Source organism: Hyla sarda, chromosome 1 (assembly GCF_029499605.1).
Source record: "Hyla sarda isolate aHylSar1 chromosome 1, aHylSar1.hap1, whole genome shotgun sequence".
In the NCBI taxonomy this organism is placed as follows: Eukaryota; Metazoa; Chordata; class Amphibia; order Anura; family Hylidae; genus Hyla; species Hyla sarda.
The window spans coordinates 50,830,742-50,855,201 of NC_079189.1; the positions used below are offsets into that span (position 1 = coordinate 50,830,742).

The window sequence follows — 24,460 nt, forward strand, 5'->3', positions numbered from 1 at the left end:
TACTACGTAGAAACGGAAGCCCCCAAAATTTACAAAACGGCGTTTTTTTTTCAATTTTGTTGCACAATGTTTTTTGTTTCCGTTTCACTGTAGATTTTTGGGCAAAATGACTGATGTCATTACAAAGTAGAATTGGTGGCACAAAAAATAAGCCATCATATGGATTTTTAGGTGCAAAATTGAAAGAGTTATGATTTTTTAAAGGCAAGGAGCAAAAAACGAAAATGCAAAAACGGAAAAAACCCCGGTCCTTAAGGGGTTAATTTCAATGTTTGGATAGACTATAAAATTCACTTCTATTAGCAGACTTCCAACTGTTCAGCAATAGACTTTTCTGTCCCTTATGAGCAAACCAGTTTTAGAAATGACGAATTCTGAAAGTTTCATCCTTTTGGAAATCTTTGTTAGTATAGCAGTCTGTTCTTGGGGCTTCATTAGTTGACCACTGGCTGTCGTAAAACTGCTGACGTCAATCTGTAGTTTGTGGGGTTGGGCAGCCATGGGTAGTTTTTCCTCTCAACAGTGGCAGACAGCTCCATTATTAAAGGGAAGCTTCTACGTGCAGTAGAGGGAGAGTATGAATATTTATTAGGGGTGTAAATCAGGGACCTGCCGGGAGGAATACCTGTGTAGAAGTAGAAAAGAAAAGACCAGAGGATGGTGCCTTGTGAGTTACCCCAATAACAATGATAGGGGGTGTCCCTTATGGGGGGGGGGGGGGGGGGGGGGAATTTGCAGGCTCTATGGATTGGCAGCTCACCTTGAGCTTATAGAACATTCCAAACTATGCCAATATGAAGAAGGGGTAGAGTAACCCAAAACAAGTTATTGTTGTATATCAACAAAGTCGATGAATACTTTATTTCCGTGATTCTGTGATACTTCCGTTGGACACCTGAGCACCTGTTGCCAAGGCTTTTTCCTGCGCTCCATATTCTCACCTGCCGGGAGGAAGACCCAGTTTGCCTCAGGCCTAGGGAACACCCCGAGGGCACCAAGAATCTCATTTACATGATTTTTAGAGAACTGCAACATCTAGAAAATTAAGGTTAACAACATTTATATAATTGTCACCAACATTAAAAGGCAGTGCCAGCAGGTTAGTGCAGGTGGCGCTGCCTTCTGTTTCCCTTTAAGATTAGATTTGCTAATAAATGAAGAAATTTTACTCCAAAAGTTGAGATACATATAAAACCAGATTTTATTGGCCGACCTCCTGCTATTCAGCAATGCAGCTTTATGTCCTTGAACCACCAGCTGCAGAAATGAAAAATTTAAAGACCTGCCATATTTTGGAAGAATTTGTTGATAATTGTACAGCAACCTCTTATTGGCGGTCATAAACTGCTGCCAGCCAGTGTGAATGGGCAGCCATGGGAAGTTGGTATTCATACATTTGCCCACTCAGTAGTGCCAGATAGCTTCATTATTAAGAGCAGATCTGCTAATAAAATAGAATATTTGATTCCATAGCTGAGATACACTGATGCTCATGTTTTACTTTAGGATGTAGAAAATACCTGACTATTTTTTTTCTTTTAAAGATCCAAACTTAAACCCTGCTTATATGGAAGAAAGGGTGGCACATGAGACCCTACAGCTGGAAAAACGCCTCAGCCTGCTCTCTCATCATAGCCTGGGAGGTAAGGTATAGAATACAATAAAATACACAAAAGGTGGTGCAAAATCTAACCATTGTGGTAGGCCAGTGGTCTCCAAACTGTGGACCTCCATGTGTTCAGCAGAAATTAATTTCTTACTTGAGAGGAATCAAAGGCCAAGTCCACAACACAACTTTAGATTGTGATAGTTCTTAATGATAGACCTTATTGACTGATGGAGGTCCTAGGGGTCAGACCATACCCAAACCACTCAGTGATAGCCCATTCTGAGGAAAGGCTATTAGTGAAAACACAGGAAAACCCTTTTGAAGGGGTATTCCCATCTTAGCTTGTTAGCCAGTATATATAGGACAGGGGATATCAAGCTGATTAGTGGGGTCCATCTGCTGGAGACCTCCGCCGATCTAAGAACTCGTAAACATTCAGCGGCCCCATACACAATGAACCAGCGTGTTTGTTCTGTTGACAGTTACGTCCCTGTTGTCAGGATCGGTGGAGGTCCAACTTGTTATCCCGTATCCATAGGACTCAAATGTCCCCAGAACAAACAGGGTGCCCAGCACTTGGGCAGCCACTGCTCTTTTCTCCATGGTGCCCCCAAACTTTTCTGAGTTCTCTGGAACGGCAGGGGTCCCAGCAGTTGGATAGGACTACCCCTTTTACGCATTCTACCAGTAGAGCAGTGCTAGGTGAGTACAGCATGAACAAAAGAAGAACAGGTATCAATAGACAGCCTGTGTTTTAATGGGCAGCTCGTTCATGTGCACATTATTACAGGTGTAATGAAAATATTCCAATATAAGCGACACAAAATGAAATTCATGATCCAGCATTACTAGACCAACTTTGCAACTTTACAGAGAATTACAGCGAGACTTAGAGGAATCATCTAGAGCATAATAGGGATTCAATCCTTGTAATAAGCATAGACAAGCGCCTTCTTCATTTATATATTCTACATCATGTTCATCATCGAAAACTATCCAGTGTATCCCTATGGTACAGGAATAAAATGAATATTACAACAAGACCCGAAACCTGTTTATGCTGTGGGCTGAGAGTAAATCCCGTATTACATTCCTCTGCAGATGTACTGCATTTATTAGCTATCATTGTGGGCCGCTAAAAGAGAAATAGAATAGTAATGCAATATGAGTGTGTGATAGGAATTCCTATTACTTTGACAATGTCTATAGTAGTTCCTTGTATGTTGTGTTTAGTGAAAGTTCAGCATTACACCATGGCCATGTACAGTAACATATCAGGAAGCTCAATGCAACGACAGAGAAACTGGACACCACCTGTATAAATTCTGGGCTGTGTGTAACTGATAAATGATGGTGCGGCTCCCTTGAAGCTGACAATAATCTGTGCTGGTGCTGACAACGTCAGGAAATATATAGACAGTTCATATGCGACAAAGAAAGAAACGGAGCACTCACTCAGAAATTGCAGGGTTGGCTTCTTTATTGGTTCAGATGAACATCAACGGGAGACAAGGTGCGGGGAGGCAGGTGGCGTGGACGCAGGGGTATGGAGCGACGGGCCGTTATCGCGCCGAGGCGCGATAACGGCCCACCACTCCATACCCCTGCATCAACGCCACCTGCCTCCCCGCACCTTGTCTCCCGTCGATGTTCATCTGAACCAATAAAGAAGCCGACCCTGCAATCTCTGAGTGCTCCGTTTCTTTCTTTGTCACATATATCAGAAAGGTTACCTGACCTGAATGATGTCATTCTAGAGACCCCCTATTGTGCTCAATGTGACCCCAGCTGAAACCTGTCCAGACAATGACAAGAAGACCACCGAGCAGCACTAGTATGGGCATAGGAAATATAATACTTGCCGCCATTGCATTTGGCAATTGCAGTATTTGCTATGCAGCAACCAAGAGGCTTATGTTATTGCTTCTTCTTTTTTCTGTTACCATGGTCAACACAGGCTGTGGCCTACTAAAGACAATTGGTATGTATAAAATAGTTTCATTTAGACAGGGCCATATCTACCATGAGGCGAGATGAGTATCTTGCCTCAGGTGGCAGATTGCAGAGTCCATGAGAGGTAGCATGGTCCATGTAAATGTTACTGTCTAGCATCTCCTGCTATATACTCTCATGTTGTTAGTGTTAGCTTCATTGACACCATGACAAATGACAACTGGACACATGATGTGGATTGCAAGGCAGTCAGGACTGGGACTATAGAGGTATACAGTTTGCTGGTCCTGTTATATGTTATAGACAGACCATTCTTACTTATGATTCTCATTGGGGACAGGCAGCAGAACATCTAGAATAGGCCCTGCTTTAAGGTAAGTAAAACTATTAATAGTTCAATGGGACTAGCTTAAAGGGGTAATGCCGTGGAAAACTTTTTTTTTTTAAATCAACTGGTGCCAGAAAGTTAAACAGATTTGTGAATTACTTCTATTAAAAAATCTTAATCTTTCCAGTACTTTTTAGGGGCTATATACTACAGAGGAAATGTTTTTCTTTTTAGATTTCTCTGATGTCATGACCACAGTGCTCTCTGCTGACCTCTGATGTCCATTTTAGGAACTGTCCAGAGCAAGAGAAAATCCCCATAGCAAACATATGCTGCTCTGGACAGTTCCTAATATGGACAGCAGAGGTCAGCAGAGAGCACTGTGGTCATGACATCAGAGAAATCTAAAAAGAAAAACATTTCCTCTGTAGTATATAGCCCCTAAAAAGTACTGGAAGGATTAAGATTTTTTTTATAGAAGTCATTTACAAATTTGTTTAACTTTCTGGCAGCAATTGATTTAAAAAAAAAAGTTTTCCACGGGAGTACCCCTTTAATGCTGATTTTTATTTTTAAAAAGTAGCTTTAATTAAAACATATGCATATGCACTTTCTATATTTGATGTATCTGTTTTAGAGGCTACAAAGCTATTCTGACATTATCTTCACATCTGTCAATTGGTACCTGTCTTTGGTCCTGACCTAGATCAGATCTGTAATAAAAACCATATTCACTATAATAAGTCATTCTATTTTATTGTATATGCTTAGAAGGACAAGTAATCAAAAAGTTCCATTTATTGCAGGAGATGACAAAAGTTTGTCCAGTTCTTCTTCAGACACCAGCCATTCAGATGCCAGTGCCGGGAGCAGGTTGACCATCTGGGCAGATCCTTCCTCAGTCAGCACTTCTGCTGAAAGTCACGGTATGGCAGCTGCAAAGGGCATTCATCTTGGAGAAGATAAAGCATATGCTGAAGCCCTGCGTGCATCCAAGCCACCTCCTAAGCCCGCACCATCTAGACATTTGCAGGATATAGGCCGTCAAAGCTCTTCTGACAGTGGGATAGCTACCGGCAGTCACTCTTCTTACTCCGGAAGCTTTTCTTCCTATGCTGAGAGCCTGGACATTTGCCACGGCGAGGAGTTTGGCTCACTGATCAGCTTACCATTGGCCATGGCCACAGATCAGAATCTATGTACATGTCAGCATCCGGATTCACACAGAGGGTCTGAATATCAGATTCCTGCCTCTGTCAGACACCTTTACGACACACCTCGAAGTGTTTTACAGGCAGCTGTTAGAGAACCTCATCACAAGACTTCAGATTCCACATTACTTAAGGACCAGGCCCAAGGAGCTCACAGCACCAGTGATACTAAGCTATTGCTGCCCCATGTTGACTCCAAAACTGCATCATTACTCCAAGAAAGCAAAGACTCAGGTGAAGAGACATATGTGGATTTTGTTCCAAAGTGGACCGCAACAAAGGGGCAACCACAGGGGATGGAACCAAGAGGAAGTGACTTGGCCGCTGCAGGAACAAGTGAGACTTGTGACATCTGCAGCCCGCAACCTGGAATTACCAGGGCCCTTTTTTCTGCTTGCCCAGTATGTGGGGGGCTGAAGGTAAATATGTTTTCATAGACACAGATGTACTAAAACTGTCTAATATGTAGACAACGTAGACTTCTAGACAGTCTACCAATGTACTAGATTTATCACAGTGGCTCATGCTGTTTGATACATTTAGTACATATTTAGACTGTTTAGTAAGTAAGTAAGACAGTAATTTTAGACTACCTGTTAGATAAAATACTTTAAGAAAAAGTGTGCAAAAAGGTTGGGGCTTGGCAATGCATTCTAAAGGGAATCTGTCAGCTGTATTTTCTGCCAAGAGCTGCTGACACCATTGGATAGCTGTTAGGCTAGGTTCAGACTACGGAATTTCCGTTTGCAAATCCGCTTTGAAATTGCAGGCGGAAATTCCGCTTGCTAAAATGTACTGTATAGTGAATGGGTTTCCGTTCACAAATTCACACTTCGCAAATTGTGAAGTGGAATTTGTGAACGGAAAATCCGCTTGGAAATTTCCACCTGAAGAATGGCGTTGCTCTTTCTTCAGGCGGAAATCCGCGCGGAACACATTGCAGTCTATTGGAGACTGCAGTGTCCGCGCTGTCTGACTGATTCAGTTGGTGCTGGACGCACTCGGAATCTCCGGGTGGAAATTTTCTGCCCGGAGATTCCGTAGTCTGAACCTAGCCTTAGGGTATAGAAGAAGACTGTACCTTTTCTGAAACTGATGACCAAACTTATCTCCATTTTAGTTCTCAGCCAAGTAGTGGACTTTAGCTGCTAAAGTAGCATAGCCTTACATGCCACCTCGCACCCCCGTACCTCCCAGCCTTTCCTTGATTGATATGTTGGGCTCTGTACCTCATTCAAAGTAAGGGCTGAGAAGAAGGCAAGACAGACTGTGGCACTTGAGCTTGACACTTGCCTGAGAAGTAAAAAGGAAATTTTTAAACGAATGGCAAGCACCATCATTTCCAGGAAAGGTTCACTTTACTTTTATACCCTAACAGCTATCCAACAGTATCGGCAGCTCTAAGTAGCGAATACAGATTCCCTTTAAGCCACACTCCTCTTCTCTGATATACCACGTTCCCTTGTTGAGAAGGGTGCATTGTACCATTCCTTTTGGCACACTGTAAATACTTAATGTGGCTAAATTCTTATGCTCCACAGTTTTGGTGCCTTTTGGAGGGATTTTTGGTGTAGCAATTATAGTAAGCCTGAGCCAATATTTAAAGAGGCACTGTCATTGTGAAAAACTTTTGATATTTTACAGAATTAATCCTAAGATGCCTTTTTTTTCAATATATATATATATTTATATATATATATATATATATATATATATTTATATATATATATATATATATATATGTATATATATATATATATATATATATTTAAAAAAAAAAATTTCCCCAAAAGTATGCAGCATACTGGATACCGGCCGTAAAGTGTGCCAGTAACCAGTATAGGATTTGTAGCCTCTGGCTATTGACTGGTCTGATGTGTATAGTAATGGCAGTGGTCTCCAAATTCTGTCTCTGCTGCTGTTGCAAAACTACAACTCCCAGCATGCCCTGACAGTGAGAACATGCTGAGAATTGTAATTTTGCTAATGCTAGGGGAGATGTAACCATCTGCCTGCTCACATCTCCCCTAGCATTAGCAAAACTAGAACTCCCAGCATGCCTTGACATTGAGGACATGCTGGGAGTTGTAGTTTTGCTTATGCTAGGGCAGATGTGAGCAGACAGCATACTGAGGGAGGGGGCGGAGACCTGCACAGTGAGGCCACACCCCCTCCCTTGGAGAGGAATTCAAGCGAGTGAGCAACAATAAAAGTAAAAAATAAAGGCGCTTGACACAGAAAAATGTACATGGTCAGGATTAAAGGGGTACTACGGTGAAAACCTTTTTTCTTTTAAATCAACTGGTGGCAGAAAGTTAAACATATTTGTAAATTACTTCTTAATCCTTCCAGTACTTATTAGCTGCTGAATGCTACAGAGGAAATTCCTTTCTTTTTGGAACACTGATGACATCACGAGCACAGTGCTCTCTGCTGACATCTCTGTCCATTTTAGCAACCATGCATAGCAGATGTATGCTAAGGGCAGCATGGTGGCTTAGTGGTTAGCACTGCTGCCTTGCAGTGCTGGGGACTTGGGTTCAAATCCCACTAAGGACAACAATAAATAAAGTGTTACTATTATTATAATAACGTCAGCAGAGAGAACTGTGCTCGTGATGTCATCAGAGAGCATTCCAAAAAGAAAAGAATTTCCTCTGTAGTATTCAGCAGCTAATAAGTACAGAAAGGATTAAGATTTTTTAATAGAAGTAATTTACAAATATGTTTAACTTTCTGCCACCAGTTGATTAAAAAGAAAAAAGGTTTTCACCTGAGTACCCCTTTAAGTACTGAGTAACATCACTTTTTTTTTTTGCACTATGACAGGAACGCTTTAAGTACTTGGATTTTATAGTTACATAAAGTTACATAAAGATTTCACACACACATAAAAATAGCCTTTCTATCTACATAATGTGGTGGTGCCAGTGGGGGTGTCATTTAGGGGCTGTATAACGCTGGTATTTGAATAGTGAATGACAATGTAATATGCTCACTGTATGACCTGTGTACACTGTAGCAGTATTATATGAGATCATTATGACACTCTTACTTAACCTTAAATCTCCACTGGAAATCTTTTTTTTTTATTTTTTTTATTTATTTTTTAATCAACTGGTGCTGGAAAGTTAAACATATTTGTACATTACTTCTATTAAAAAATCTTAATCCTTTCAGTACTTATCAGCTGCTGTTATGATCCACAGGAAATTCTTTTCTTTTTGAATTTCCTTTCTGCCTGACCACAGTGCTCTCTGCTGACACCTCTGTCCATTTTAGGAACTGTCCAGAGCAGGATAGGTTTTCTATGGGGATTTGCTCCTACTCTGGACAGTTCCTAATACTGACAGAGGTGTCAGCAGAGAGCACTGTGGTCAGACAGAAAGGAAATTCAAAAAGAAAAGAATTTCCTGTGGATCATAACAGCAGCTGATAAGTACTGGAAGGATTAAGAGATTTCTTAATAGAGGTAATTTACAAATCTGTTTAACTTTCTGGCACCAGCTGATCAAAATAAATGTTTTCCAGTAGAGTACCCCTTTAAATCATATAGGCACTAGACTCTTGGCAGTATATTCCTCCATTTACTCTTTTCTCAACAAATGTTTTACACAGAGCCCTCCAAAGATAAAGAACTCTGAATAAAAATGAGTGACACAAGAACAGATTTGGGAAAGACATACAGAAGGGGTAGATTTACTGTTTGTGCCTAGATTTTGTTGTAAAATTTGCACCAAAATTGGTTCTCAATTCAGGGCACCACATTTATTATGTCTTTCAGACATTTGTCAGATAGATATATTGATATATGAGAATATATCAGGTAGATAAATAGATAGATATGAGATAGATAGATAGATAGATAGATATGAGATAAATAAATAGACAGACAGACAGATATATACCAGATAGATAGATATGAGATTGATGGATAGATAGATATGAGATAGATAGATAGATAGATATGAGATAGATAGAGAGATAGATAGATATGAGATAGATAGAGAGATAGATAGATATGAGATAGATAGAGAGATAGATAGATATGAGATTGATGGATAGATATGAGATAGATAGAGAGATAGATAGATATGAGATAGATAGATATGAGATAGATAGATATGAGATAAATAAATAGATAGATAGATAGATATGAGATTGATGGATAGATAGATATGAGATGGATAGATAGATATAAGATAGATAGATAGATAGATAGATATGAGATAGATAGATAGATAGATGTATATGAGATAGATAGATGTATATCAGATAGATAGATAGATAGATATGAGATAGATAGATATGAGATAGATAGAGAGATAGATAGATATGATAGATATGAGATCGATAGATATGAGATAGATAGAGAGATAGATAGATATGATAGATAGAGAGATAGATAGATATGAGATAGATAGATAGATATGAGATAGATAGATAGATAGATATGAGATAGATAGATAGATAGATAGATATGAGATAGATAGAGAGATAGATAAATATGTGATAGATAGATAAATATGGGATAGATAGATATGGGATAGATAGATAGATATGGGATAGATAGATATGAGATTGATGGATAGATATGAGATAGATAGATAGATATTATAGATAGATATGAGATTGATGGATAGATATGTTATACACAGACATATGAAGTAAATAGACATGAATTACAGATACATAGATAAATTAAATAGATAAACTTAAATATATGCATGGATAGACAGACAAAAAGGGTGGAAGCTAATACATGTACTGCTGCTTCTCCTCAGCCTAGATACCTATGATACAGGTTACATTTCGGTTATTTGTGGGATCGGTACTTTTCTCTACGAGCCTCATCTCTCCTATAGGAGTGAATGTGACATTAAGCTTATAAATGACAACCTCTTATCATTATACCCAGACATACAGGTATTATCTATATAGGGACCAGTGTGTGTTCTGCATCCGTCCTCCTTACATTAGTGGAAAGAACCCCGAGCAGAGGAGTCTGTCAAGTTATAGGCTCTTTATTATCTCCAGAGAGAGCGGAGCTCCGGGGGCCTATTAAGGTTCATTGATGGAATGACTCAACACTGGGGCCTAGGAGGAGCTGTCATCATTACAGTACATAGATGGGAACTGCACAGTTTGGGATCGGCCACCGAATAATTTAATGACACCAATTTGCACTTTCTAAAGAGACAAAGATAATTCAGTGAAGTTTTTACCATAAATAATGCTGAACGTAGTGAGCGAACTGTCTACAACATATTCTATACCAGAAAGTACATAGGCTAATCGTAAAATTATTAATAGTAATAACAGCTCCCCAAAACATAAGAAGATATGTATGATAATTTGACTACACTACATTCACCAGTGTTTCTCAACCAGGGTGCCTCCAGCTGTTGCAAAACTACAACTTCCAGCATGCCCGGACAGCCTTTGGCAGCAACAGCTAACTGGCTGTGGAATAGGAATGAGACCGGGATTCATGCTGGAGAGCAGAATGAGACAAAGAACCAGGCTAGGGACTAGCAATGAGATCAGTATCCTTGCTGGGGACTAAGAATAAGATGGAAAGCCATTCTGGGGACTAGGAATGAGACAGGGAGCCATTTTGGGAACAAGGAATAAGACGGGAAACTATGTTAGGAAATAGGAATGAGATGAGGGACCATTCTAGGAAAGAGGAATTAAAGGGGAGCCATGCTTTAAGCTAGAAATGAGATGGAGGGGGTTATGCTTTGGACTAGGAACGAGTTGGGAAGCTAAATTGGAAACAAGAGATGAGGCAGGGTGCCATGCTGTGGACTAGGAATGACATTGGGAACCATGATGGGAACAGGAATGTCATGTCTCGTGCTGCGGCCGGTCATGCTGGCCGCGGGCACACTCACAGCCTTTCTCCCAATACTAGTTCAGGGACGGGGAGCGCTGCGGCTGGCATGTCCATCTGCGGTTGCATTCACCGTCCCGGCGGTTACTTACCTTTCCGTGCTCCTGTCTCCTCTGCTTCTCCTGACTGCTGGCATTCGCATACCCACCTCCTAAGGCACGCGCGCACTGGCTCTCTGAAGTTTGACCCTATACGTGTCTGCACTTCCCCTTGACCCCTGCCGGATCTTTGTGCTCTTCTGCCATTGAGAAAGCGTTCCATATTGTGTTCTGTCTACCGTGTACCAGTACCATTTGCTACGTTTTCTGACCACTGAACCCTGAACGTTTTCTGACCACTGCCCTACTCTAAGTTGCCATCCAGCTTCGCGGCGGGCTCTGGGGAAAACCAGCGGCTCCTTAGACTCTGCTCCCTAGTGCGGCTTTCACCAGCGTCCACAGTGGTACAGCGGATCCACTACTCCAGGTATTACAAGGAATAAGATGGAAAGCCATGCATGGGACCAGGAATGAGATTGGGAGCCAGGATGTGGATTATGAATTAGATGGGGATTCATGCTGGAGCCAAGAATGAGATAAAGAACCAGGCTAGGGACTAGCAATGAGATCAGTAGATTTGCTGGGGATTATGAATTAGTTGGTGAATAATAGTGGTGACCATGAAAAAGCGGGAATTCCTGCTGGGCTCCGTGAATGAATGACACACATTCTGCACACTTTTTGCTTTGAGAGGACCATTCCCATAAAAGACCACTTTTTTTGCACAAATATGGGTGGTTGTCCCTTTTAATTGCTATGGCAGTAAAGTTAAGTGCCAGGGACTCTTGGTGGCTTACATACCAAAGTACCATCATATTTATAAATGTTGTTTGGGACATATTTTGTGAAGTAAACATCCCACAAAATGTCTCAACTGAAAAATAACTATATGCCATGTACACTCAGGAAGGTTGTCTCAATCTAATTTCTATGTCTCTACTTCAGGGAGCGACAGCCCTGCACACAGGAGTTTTATCGACAACATCCTTACAAGGTAAGCTGATATTTTTGTGGTTGGATGAATCTTTTTCTATAACATGTAACTCTGTTTAGATTAATAGGTAATACATGTTATGTAGCAGTATCCTTACGTGTAAAGGCCATTTATTTGTATACATGAGTGGTTATCCTACTTTCCTGACTGTGTCTCACACGTAGAAGGTGAAGGATGGCAGCATAGTAAATTGCAAATCACTAAGTGCATAACGTAAAATTAAAGCTGGCACTCCCCCATATCGTGCTTCCGTCCTGTGCTGCAGTCCTCTTCCTGCTTCTTGTGGTTGACTTGTCACACTGTGGCTCAGCCAGCTGCAGCGATGTCCCGCCTCTGCCGGTGATAGGCTAAACCGCAATATGACATATTGAGCCCGGCCCCGGTCTTTTTCTTGGTGCCGGGGCCCAATACGTTGCACTGCCGCTCAGCCTATCACTGACCAAGGTGGAAGGATATCGCTGCAGCTGGTGATTGGCTGAGCTACAGTGTATCAACAGCAGGAAGCAGGAAGAAGACCACAGCAAAGGCCAAGTGCTTGATGATGGAGGCACCAGGGGAGTGACTGGGTTTTTTTTTTTTTCATGCCAGCATTCTGAGCAGGTGAAAAAAAAAAGTTACATCTCAGAATACTCCTTTAATAACCCAGAAATTTGTCATCTTTCCATTTTTGGCCTCTTCCACTGCTGAAGGTGGGGTTGGCTGCTTCCTTTAGTGATGAAAGGTCCCTTTTAAAGCATTGCTGTGATTTATGAAAACTTTTGAAAAGTCGTCCAGCTATATCAAAAGTGAAGATTGCGCCGGGTCTGCGCTTGTGAGTTATAACCTGGTTAAGTGCACAGCAGCAGGCTTCACTCCCTGGCTGTCAGTCAAACCCGACTCACTATATATTATAATGGAATGAATGAATCGGATGAGGTGGCCGGCTACGCATTGAAGTGGGCTGACGGCACTTTACCGGGGACTGAGACTCAGCGCCATCTAAACTGTTAACATGTCGGTACATTGTGTCAAAAGTTTTTACAAATCTTGGTGCAAATCTACACCTGAATGAAGCAGTCACAAGTGCACCATATCTATTTAAATAGCTTTTTTTCTAACCATAGGCACGGAACACTTAAAGGGGTACTCCACTGGCCAGCGTGGACCTAATGTTCTGAACATTGCTTTCACACTGTGTCCTTCCCAAAAATTCAGCCCTGCCCTCCTTCCTCACTGTCCTATGTCTGACTGTAAGACAACTGGCTGCAGCAGGAGCCTCCCCCCCTCTTCTCTGACTGCAGTAGGACACAAATATTTAGCACTATCAGAGCCAGAAATAAAAAAAAAGATCAGCAAAAAATAAAAACTCCTGGGCTCTCAGTAGGACTGTTTCAAGGGCAAGTAGAAAATCCTGACAAATGGGGGTAGGATTATCTTCTGTTCACTGTTAGCATTAATTTCTAGGGTTATTGCTCATTTGCGCACATTGGGATGTAAGTTTTTAGTATTATAAAATGTAGAACAATGCAAGATAAAGAAATGTTACTTATGACATTTTTTGTTCTATGTAATGGTTTTATAGGCGCCACCTCTGCACTGGCATCAACAGGAGCACATAAACCTCACAAAGTCCCACCAATGCTACTTGTCTCTGGTAAGTATCCTAAAACATACAGTAACAGGTGGCAAGCATTTGTTGTAGCACAACAATTGTACAACAATGAAAAAAATATACTGAAATTTTCGTATCATAAAAAATTACTTATACCCACTTGGGGTCAATAAAAAACATATTATGTAACTGTTATCTCACAAAATGTTTTCTGTGACACAAAGGTACTTTGTGTTGTAAAATAATATTCTTTTTACCAAATGCTTTCCATGTTCTGTACTTTAATTCCCTGGCAAATTATCCATAATTCTTGTGAGAGTTATTAAATAATTAAATAAATAAATAATTACAATGAATTAAAATAAACAAGAAAAAAACATTTAAAATGTACCTGTTGTTTTAAAAGATTTCTAAAAACCTGCCTAGTTTTGTTAGATTAACCCTCCAGAGTGGTAACAAGGTGATTTTATTGCTCCCGCTGCTGATTCTGAGCCCCTAAGAGTCCCTTCCATGGTGCACAGCTATTTCTTATTCTCTCTATTTCCGGGGGTGGGACCAGAGCTGGTCGAACATATAGTTACTTCCTCTCTTAGTTGCCTATTCCTTTAATGCACTGAATATACTCCTCTCTGCTATGCCATGACATAGTGCTGGTGAAAATGCACTGAACAGGCTGGCACTGAGCTGGGATGATGATTTGCACAGTATACTACTATGGTTGGTGAATGGAGAATGGGTTACTGGTGTACTGGCCTTTTAAGGTGCTATGCAAACAGAAATCAAAGAAACAGCTGCAGCACAGCAAGGGAGGGGTTACACTTAGCAATGAACTGCTGATGAAGAAAAGTCTGCAGATCAAAGGAAGGGATATGGGGGAAATAAGATATAGGAGGCAGCGCTGTGTACAAAAAAGCAGCATCAAAACAATGAAGGAGTTACACTTAGCACTTTAACTGCTGTTGCTAAGATGAGAGGGAAACATTGATTTACCTGATTAACTGTCAGGGACATAACAGATCCTCGGGAGGCTCACAGATGGCAAATACACAGTATTCAGAATGTATCACATGTTCTCTCCTGTATATAGCACATGCTAAGCCCCCCCCCCCCCTCACTTCCTGTGTTCTGTGTTGGTAGATGTTAGAGAAGTCTTATCAGGTGATATGGATAGGGGATAAGATGTCTGATCGCGAGGGTCCTGCTGATGGGGACCCCTGCAATCTCTCATGCAGCCCCCCGAGTCATCACTGCACAAAGCTATGTTTGCTCCATGCATGATGACTCATGATACATGGGCCGGAGTATCGTGACGTCATGGCCCCGCCCCCTCGTGACGTCACGCTGCACCCCTTCAATGCAAGCCTATGGGCCCCCTCCCATAGACTTGCATTGAGGGGGCGGAGCATGGTGTCACAAGGGGGCTAAGCTGTGACATCACAATACTCCGGCCCCTGTATCATGAGTCATCATGCATGGAGCAAACTTAGCTCTGTGCAGTGATGACTTGGGGGGCTGCTGGAGAGATTGCGGGGGTCCCGCTGCTCCCTTTGCATAGGGGATAAGATGTTTAGGGTGGAGTAACCCTTTAAGTGCAGTAGTTGGATGAGAACTGATTGTATAACTGAATTATACACGTGTGTAGGGCAATCAAAGTGCTATCAGCACGCCAACTTTTAAACAGTATAGTAGATGAGTATAAAGTAAAACAACTCACATTTTCAGGAAGATTCTTCCGGCTTTATTTTCATCTTCAATATTGCACTGTGACAGTCTCGCAGGACTTGGACAGTTTCATGTTTTAGCAGCAGAAAATAGCAGCAATGTCCACACTTTCATCAGCCATGGCACAACGTTTCAGGGGATTGTATTCACCTGATTGTATACCCATACATTTTCACCAATGACCCTTCATTACTGACACAAATATTGACAGATATAATAGAAAATGTTGGTTGGTCAATGTGAACATGTAAATCCAGAAGTTAAACACAATCCATTGGTCAGCTACTGTATGGTACAGCAAATTCTTCATACACTGGATATCAGTCCCCAGATTGGGGATAAGATGTCTGATTGCAGGGGTCCCACCGCTGGGGCCCCCTGTGATCTCCGTGCAGCACCCGTGTTGCATCCGACATTCTAAACAGTATGTTTAAAATGCTGGATTTCCATGGCTGGAGAGTCGTGACATCACACCACGCTCCCTTTGTGTCGTCATACCATGCCCCCTCCATTCATGTCTATGCGAGGGGGTGTGCAATTTGGAGTGGTCCTCTCAAGGAGTTTTCACTGTACTCTGTAAACAAGAGGTAACAGGTATTTGGTCTCCTTTACTTAAGGGACTGAGATTTCTGGCTTCCTAGTTCTTACGGGGGTACTCCGCCCACAGACATCTTATTCCCAGAATTCACTGAGAGTTGTAGTTTCCCAACAAGTTGCAGGGTCTGGATCTCATGTGATCTCCCGTTTTTTGGTTCTGATAATAAAATGGGTAAGGGCCCATTCACATTATGGAATTTCCACCCGGAATTTATCGATGCGATGACCACACACATGAGCTGTCCCCATCAAAGGCAATGCATTCTGTGCAGAATTCTGCTAAAACAATCAACATGTTCATTGTTTTAGAAGAGCGCCAAATTCAAAATTTTCTCACTGAAAATTCTGATGCAGAAATTTTGCAGTGTGCATGAACCCTAACATACCTGGTTTGAGATTAACTAACACTAGGGAAAAACAGAATTTACTGTGGTGCACATAAGAGGGCATTTCTGCATTTTTCCCACTAGTTTTTATGATAAACCACATATAATTTATAGAAGTCCAGCTCAGAGTCGTGCAAACAAGGTCAATCTTTATTGTATAAAAGCCAGCACCAGGAACAGACTGTGACGCGTACATGTATGATAAAGAGTGCACATTTGCACTTGAAACGCGTAGACTTTTGTGCTTTCTACTTAAATGTCATACACAAAGACACTTGTAGCCCATAAAGATAAATGTTCACCACTTTGTCCCTTTTATGATCACCTTATCCAGCAGACATAAAGCTTGGAAATGTGCCTGGGCACCTACTGCTGACTCCAAAAAGTCAAGTCCAAGAAAGTTATAGATGGTCCTGCAACAAATCCTTGTAAAAACAAATGTATTTGATTCAAAAAATTCCAACCAGTATATAGATACAGTATATTTACTAGTATATATAATAGCCAACGCATTTCTAGCTTTAGCAGCTCTTACTCATGGCATACTATGAGTAAGAGCTGCTAAAGCTAAAAACCTATTGGTGTTTTACAAGAACTAGGCTAGTTTCACATTGCCGTTTGCAGACCCTGAAATGGGTCGGATGCTACTGCTGGGTCCCGGTGGACCCCATTCAATTGCATGGGGTCCGTCTGTGATCTGGTAATTTTACAGGAGTTTAGCGGGGAAAAAATAGCGCTTGCACCATTTTTTCTCAGCTAAAATTGACGGAACTGCAACCGGAGCCCCACATAACAGAGCCCGGCGGCAGTGTGAACGAGCCCTTACCTCAGTAAACTGGTTGCATATTTTTAATGTTTTGTATTAAACAAAGAAGGTTGTTTTAACAAGGACTTTCTATATATGTCATGCACAAAAAGTCAAAGCAATGTGGCGATACTATAGGCTCCTATTGATACGGGCACTGATTTATGTTGCTGTACAATTTGCAGGCTGTACCAAGCAGTTAGGTCCCCCCTTTACATAACATTTTGATATGTTGGTAATAAATTCAAGTAATGTAATTGTTAAAAGTGAGTCAGGTATCATGCACATGAACGTATTAGACCTCATTCGCATAACATTTCATAACACATGTACACATAGGGATATCTTCAAAAAGGTATTTTGATGTATACTGCAGCATACTTGATGCATGGGCATAGCCTTTAACCTAACAAACATTCTACGAGTGACTACATTCGGTCTGTTTCACAAACATATACATTTTATTTAGTAGACTATGCTCTTGTGGTGTTCTTGGGTATTTCTAGAGTTTTCACTATTTAACATTCACCAACAGAAATGGCAATGCGCCACCTCATGGCCATTTCTCGACATGACTCCACGGCTTCTTCATATTTTTGAAAATCTTTTTTCCTAAAATGTTCTGGTATTGAAACGTATGAACCTCAAAAATAGCTTGCTATGGAGGTATCCTGCTATATCAGTGGGTGCTTTTGTAAATAAAACATGCAGGAGTCAGCTATTGGCTTATTCTCCTTCTTCCCCCGAAAAAATACACATAGGCTTAGACAATGCTTTATGAAGTCGATAAATGAGGAAGAGTTGTACAGACAACACACATTTTTCTTTGCATATTCCATCGCATCTAAGCTAAACCAGAGCCAAAATCACATTGGCTGCTGAAGTCAACTACCTTACTTCTTCTCCATTGGCCTAGTTTGTTAGGGAGGTAAAATGAGAGTGGCATCATATGACGGCACAAAGAATCCCCAGAGGTCCCTGTAATGTGGACCAATAGGGCTATGTGCCTTACTTTCATGATCAATACCAATCTCCAGAGCTGGTGCATGGATTTTTGCCACCCTAGGCAAAAGCTAATTTTTCTGCCCCCTTGTGACACACTGTAACAAACCTCCTCCTCATGTAATTAGCTTACTACTGGGGTGACACACTGTGAAATACCTCCTCCTCATGTAATCTCCTTACTACTGGGGTGACACACTGTAAAATACCTCCTCCTCATGTAATCTCCTGCCTCCTCCTCATGTAATCATCTGCCTGATGAAGCTGCGCATGCGCAGCGAAACGCGTTGCATCTAATAAACCCAACTTGATTTTATGCTGCACTCCTCCTGGTTCCTCTATCCAGCGCCAACATCTCCTACTACACGGTCAAATTGCTTATCTACTGCCTCTTAGGAGGGCTGCGGATGAGGACACAAGCATTTACAGGCGCTTCCCATTGTTGTGTGTGTGCACACAACCAACTCTGGTAAGCGGCGTGGGATAGATCGTTTCCCTTCCCTATGGGCCTGACCTGCTGATCCCGCACATGGAGCGCCTTCTGCTTTCCTTTTAGATTTATTACTGGGGTGGCACACTGTAACAAACCCCCTCCTCATGTAATCTTATTACTGGGGTGACACACTATAACAAGCCCCCTCCTCGTGTAATTAGCTTACTACTGGCACACTGTAACAAACCTCCTCATGTAATCACCTTACAACTGGAGTGACACACTGTAACAAACCTCCTCCTCATGTAATCACCTTACTACTGGGGTGACACTCTGTAACAAGCCCCCTCCTCATGTAATTAGCTTACTACTGAGGTGACACACAGTAGCAAACCTCCTCCTCATGTAATCACCTTACAAATGGGGTGACACACAGTAACAAACCCCCTCCTCATGTAATCTCCTTACTACTGGCATGACACACTGTAACAAACCTCCTCCTCATGTAATCACCTTAGAACTGGGGTGACACAATGAAACAAGCCCCCTCCTTATGTAATTAACTTACTACTGGGGTGACACACATCGATGGGGGGTTATGATGGTGCTGCTGGCTGAGCTGGTTGAGAGAGTGGTTCGGATGATGGCTGCCTAACTTTCTTGTGTCGGGCAGAGCGGTGCCCCCATCAAGAGGATGATATAGGCGGCTGCCTATTTTGCCTGTAAGCAGAGACAGCCCTGCCTATCTCAATGTGCATGATCCCGTAGTCTGCAGGTACCATACAAATGCAATACCTGCTGGCCGATGGTTCCATCTACTGACACATATCTCTCTCGATCCCTCTAAATCAGTGGTCTTAAACTGGGACCCTTCATATGTTGCAAAACTTCAACTCCCAGCATGCTCAGACAGCCAACCGCTGTCCGGGCATGCTGGGAGTTGAAGTTTTGCAACATCTGAAGGGCTGCAATTTAATACCACTGCTCTAAATGGAGATAGAAAGAGTAAGACTCCTATGGCGGCATCTTATCTGAGAACAAAAGGATCAGGCATTTGAACTCCAACATCCTTTTCTCCTCTGACATTATCTGTCAAAAGAGAGTTGGGAGGCCTCCATATATAACTTCCATACACATAGGCCCTCATTTACTAAGAGTGCTGTGTAGTTTTCTTTGTCGGTTTTAATTCCCTATAATTTTTTTCCACGGTATTTAGTAAGGTTTCCCTACATTTTGCACTTTTCTCTTCTCTTTTCTAATCTGTTGGGTTTTCCTCAGCTCAAATCCACTACATTTTCTGTGAAAACCTTAGTAAATATGTTGAGTTTTTGCAGAAAAGGCCAGGGACATGCCCCCTTTTTGGTGACCATGCCTGAGGAGCCGCACCCCTTTTTCATGTTTTCTCAGTAAAATGGAGAGTTAGTCGGGTGTTTTTTTTTTCAATTCTGGCTCAGACAGAATTTCTGGCGCAATGCACCAGAATCTGATGACAAAACATGTCAGGTTTACAAGAGTAAATCAGGGTCATAATGTATATGGGGGGCATTAGTGCTGGGGACTAGCAGACCATTTCCCTGAAACAACTCATGAGCAGACGAGCCTGTGCCACCGCCTTTCCATGGAGTGTTGCTAGTTAAAATGTTTGCCAATGTTGAAGAACCAACAAAGTTTGTAGCTGGCTGTGGTTTCTATGGAAACAGCCTAAATGATATTATTATTATATTTTTATTATTATATATTGTTTAAATGGGCTTTCCAGGACTGTAGTATTGATTGTCCATTATTACTATTATAAGCCAAATCGGTGGAGGTCTAACTTTAGGTACTTCTGACAGTCAGCCGGTTGAGGAGACTAAGCCGATATACCAGGTACAACTGTTGAACTGAATGTACTGAGCTGTGTCTGGTTAGACATAAAAGATTATTGTTCCCATACTCCTTGAGTAGATATGGAGGACTGGAAGCAGTCATCATTGCCATAAATCCACAGCACTACTGAAAATGATTAATATGATATATTCCTTAATTATCACATTGAATAAGATGATTCCTTGCCCTATAGTCCTACAAAACAAAGAGGCCCTTTATTCTGGTTAATAAGGGGACATCTTTGGCCCTACATAATGATGATAAATTTAAAGGAAAACTGTCAGCCTGTTCACCTACACTAAACGCAATACACTGGATTATAGTGTGAGTGAACAGGTGTCCAATAAGGGGTCACTTACTTAAATATGTCCAGTAGGTCCTGAGGTCTACCAGAAGATCCTCTGCTAAATTCTGTGAATTGCGCGCATCCTGGTGGAGTTACAGACATTGTGCAGAATTTACAGTTTTTTTTACTGAATTATACAATGTTTTTTTGCATATTGTTGATATAGTTGACCCATAAAGTGTTTGTTCCATCATTATCACTTATCCTCTATCTAGAGAGGGTCTGGAGTCTCTAGTCAGAATGGAGTAGTGATCAAGTGTGTGCACTGCCTCCTCTCTCTGTGTCTATGGGACTGCTGAAAGAGACTTGGGACCCCATTCTCAAGATTGTGGAGTCCCATTGGTCAGACCTCCCATCAGTATACATGTGTTAATGGTGGGAAACCTATTTAAAGCAGTATTTCCACAATTCATAATTCTATATAAAAAATACTTTAGCTCAGGTACCCAGAATCCTACCATCGTTTTCATAGAGTTGCCACTGGTTACATGCTGTTGTAGTTCTTCTTTTGCAGGACGAGCATTCACAGATATGATCCAGTTGTTCTATGTTGGCAATGGTGGCTTTCAACACTGCCAGGTATGCACTAGCTTCATCCCGTGTAAGTATAGGACAGGCATACACAGTACATCCCTCGGTGCCACTTTCCTCGGCTGGGAGATCATGGGTAATGTAACTCTGCACCAAAGAAAGCTATAGGAATTGTGGGATTTGAAATAGAGAAAGGAGCTGGCAGTGGAAACAATGGATAGTACAATAAGCATGCTTCTTTCACTTTATTTGTTGGATGTAGAATAAATGTTTCACAGTGGGTGTTGTAGACCTTAATGGAGTTATCTCTAGACTAATAATTATTCCATATCTGCTGGGTCAAGGGTCAATTTGACCCCCTCTGCCACAGGAACTACAAAGCGTAAGAGTCAAACAGAGATCTTATGTCCTGTGAAGATTGTGAACCACAAGAAGATGCCATTTTGCTTCTTCGATGGTCCTCATCTTTTTAATGGTTCATCACTATGTATGTATAAATATTATTTACTACTATCATCTTGCAACAAACATAGGGTTTTCTGGGATTAGAAAACATGGCTTTTTTTCTAGAAAAAGTGAAACTTTGTCATTGCAGCAAAGCTAGAGAAAGCAGCCATACTTTACTAATTCTGGATAACTCTGTTAGTGCCATACTACTTATCATTTTCATATTTCTTCTATTTATTATAAATTGGTATTATAAATCAATAAATGCTGTAGATAAAATATCATATTGGCACACTTATATAGTCTCGTAAGCCATAGCTTTTGGTGAAAGAAAAAAAACGTACTTTGCTATTCGAAATATATACTACTTGTAAAATTGCTTTCAAGTTTTAAAATGAGACTTTAAAAAGGTCAGAGGAGTCTACAGATTTGAACATAACAGGGTCAGACTGTCCAACAAGAGTTGCAGAGTACTACAGCCACAGCAGAAGACCACCCCACTTGGAGGCGACGTTAAAGACATTAACTTATCACCAGGGTCTATTTCTTATAGGATGATTCACAAATACCCTAGTATACCCAATTGATATGTCCGGTGTGTATAATCAGAACAAGGAAGATTACTATGAATATATAGGTGGACTTACATAGATGGAGGCTTGTTGAACCAAGAAAATATTGGCAAACACTAACTGTGCATAAAATATATCTAAACGTCTTCCAATGGTCTTGCCCATAGGCACTTTCCATACTTGTGGTGATTTACAGATAGACAAAGAGAAAAATCTATGATGAGAACAAGGAATAATATAGCTTTTAGCGAAAATTCCACTATGTATGACATGTAGTAACATGGTGTTATGGAACATATTTTACTGTATACATGCAAACCCAACAGAATGGTCTACAGTATATTACGCCCCATTCACATCACGTTTCTGCCTGCAATGCATCTCAGTGTAATGGCATACATTGTCTGCTCCCAAAGGAAGCCCTGAGGAAGCCCTGATGATGTAACTGCTCATATGAGAGAAAGGACTCTCTTTTGGCTTCCATCTAAACATAGACCCTGTGAAGCTTTTCCTGATATACACCCTAAATGTGATGTGAATAGGGCCTCAAATGTGTAAGAAGTATGGCAGCATTTGCTGCAATGTATAACGTCATCAGTAACATTCACTGGTGTGAGCTACATACATATGCCACAAGCATGAATTAATGCGAATATATCTGCTTCATCTGGTCAGCAGGGGCAGGAGGTTATCCGGCCGAGCCACTGGTTTCTGACCGACCTCGCAGTGAGACAGCAACTTATGTAAATATTCCTATCAGCCCTACATCAAAGAAACAGCTCCATTACATGGCATTAGAACTTCAAGATCCTAGTACAGGAATAAGAGGTAACATCCATCACTCTCATCCAAGCAGATCCTTCACGTGTCTCCATGGCAATGACTAATTGTTAACCTTCTTCATCATTAGGGGTCACCATTACAAGGGAAGATACAGAATACTGGAGGTTTGCCTGATAACTTAGCCACGACCCAATGTGGTGCAGTCAAGGCATTTCTGCAATAACCACTGGCCTTCTCTATTCTATATCAGTTACATTAAGTCAGAACCTGAATAGTAAGTCCAACATTTGAAGAAATTGGAACATATTAGATAGGGACACCAAGAGCTGTCATTTTTCTATTCAAACCCGATAGCATAGTGCTATATAGTCCGATGTAAAAAGTATACAGTAAGGTCATTATATATTTAGCATTGTATATATAACTTAAACTGGTAGATGTACCATCTGATCCTGAACATATATATACTATAACTGTTACCAGATTGTGGGGGACAAGTGACATACGATAAAGAATTGTTAAATTATAAACATCGATTCAGTTGTTTACCCCCAAGACCTTACCAGACTACCGTCTATTCTATTGGCTTATAGTGCTTTAAAGTAACAAGTTTGAGATGGCATAGGCCAGCTCCACCGGGTGAATGACCATTGAAAAATGTTTTATAGATTGATCATTCAACAAGAGCCAGTAGCCATTGATAAGTTGATCCACCGGGTTTATGGTTTTCCAGATATCTCTTGAACCTATCAAACATTTGTAGCATATTCTCACATCTAGATTATTATTACTTATATATATATATATATATATATATATATATATATATATATATATAGCGCCCTTGGTTCCAGGGCACTTTACATATGATAAATTTAACAGTACAAAACACTAACATGGGAACATTGAGCATTACACAGATTAACTTGCTGGCTGACAGAGGGGTAGAGGGCCCTGCCTGCAAGGACATACAATCTAAATTAGAAAATCCATCTAACTGTTTGTGACTTTTTACTTCTCATTTATGGGTGATTGACTCTTTGAGAAGTCAATGGACATTAATTAAGATCTCATTTGCTTAATAGATAATAGAGGAGAGAAAAATAATGTAGGATAAGGTAGGATATTTAGTATCCTTTCCTATGCCAGTGATACAATCAAGGTGGCCAAAAACCTGTATTTTTAATCAACACAATTAGCTGATGAGATATCGGCCATTTGATGTTAACAGGACACTTACATGTATGCCCTGGGGTAGGAAAGGCCTGGATAAGTATAATTTAGTTCTGAACTTACTCTAAACCAATTGTTCAGGTTGCCTTATTTCCCACCCTTTGCTAGAAAAAT

At 41.0% G+C, this 24,460-nt stretch overlaps 1 protein-coding gene and 1 long non-coding RNA gene across 3 annotated transcripts in view; one reads left to right on the forward strand and one right to left on the reverse strand.

Moving 5' to 3' along the window:
* The window catches only part of DOK7 (docking protein 7), a 146,562-nt gene that overhangs the window by 101,203 nt on the left and 20,899 nt on the right, over positions 1 to 24,460 (forward strand). For both annotated transcript variants that reach the window (XR_008888431.1, XM_056555026.1), the window contains 5 exons: positions 1,545 to 1,643; positions 4,697 to 5,520; positions 11,981 to 12,029; positions 13,591 to 13,662; positions 23,006 to 23,158. Coding sequence is in view for 1 of the 2 variants with exons in the window: in XM_056555026.1 (XP_056411001.1) it covers positions 1,545 to 1,643; positions 4,697 to 5,520; positions 11,981 to 12,029; positions 13,591 to 13,662; positions 23,006 to 23,158 (1,197 nt within the window). In the remaining variant the exon portion in view is untranslated. The remainder of the gene's footprint in view (positions 1 to 1,544; positions 1,644 to 4,696; positions 5,521 to 11,980; positions 12,030 to 13,590; positions 13,663 to 23,005; positions 23,159 to 24,460) is intronic.
* The window catches only part of LOC130352988 (uncharacterized), an 88,133-nt gene that overhangs the window by 46,003 nt on the left and 17,670 nt on the right, over positions 1 to 24,460 (reverse strand). The gene's annotated exons all lie outside the window — the stretch shown is intronic.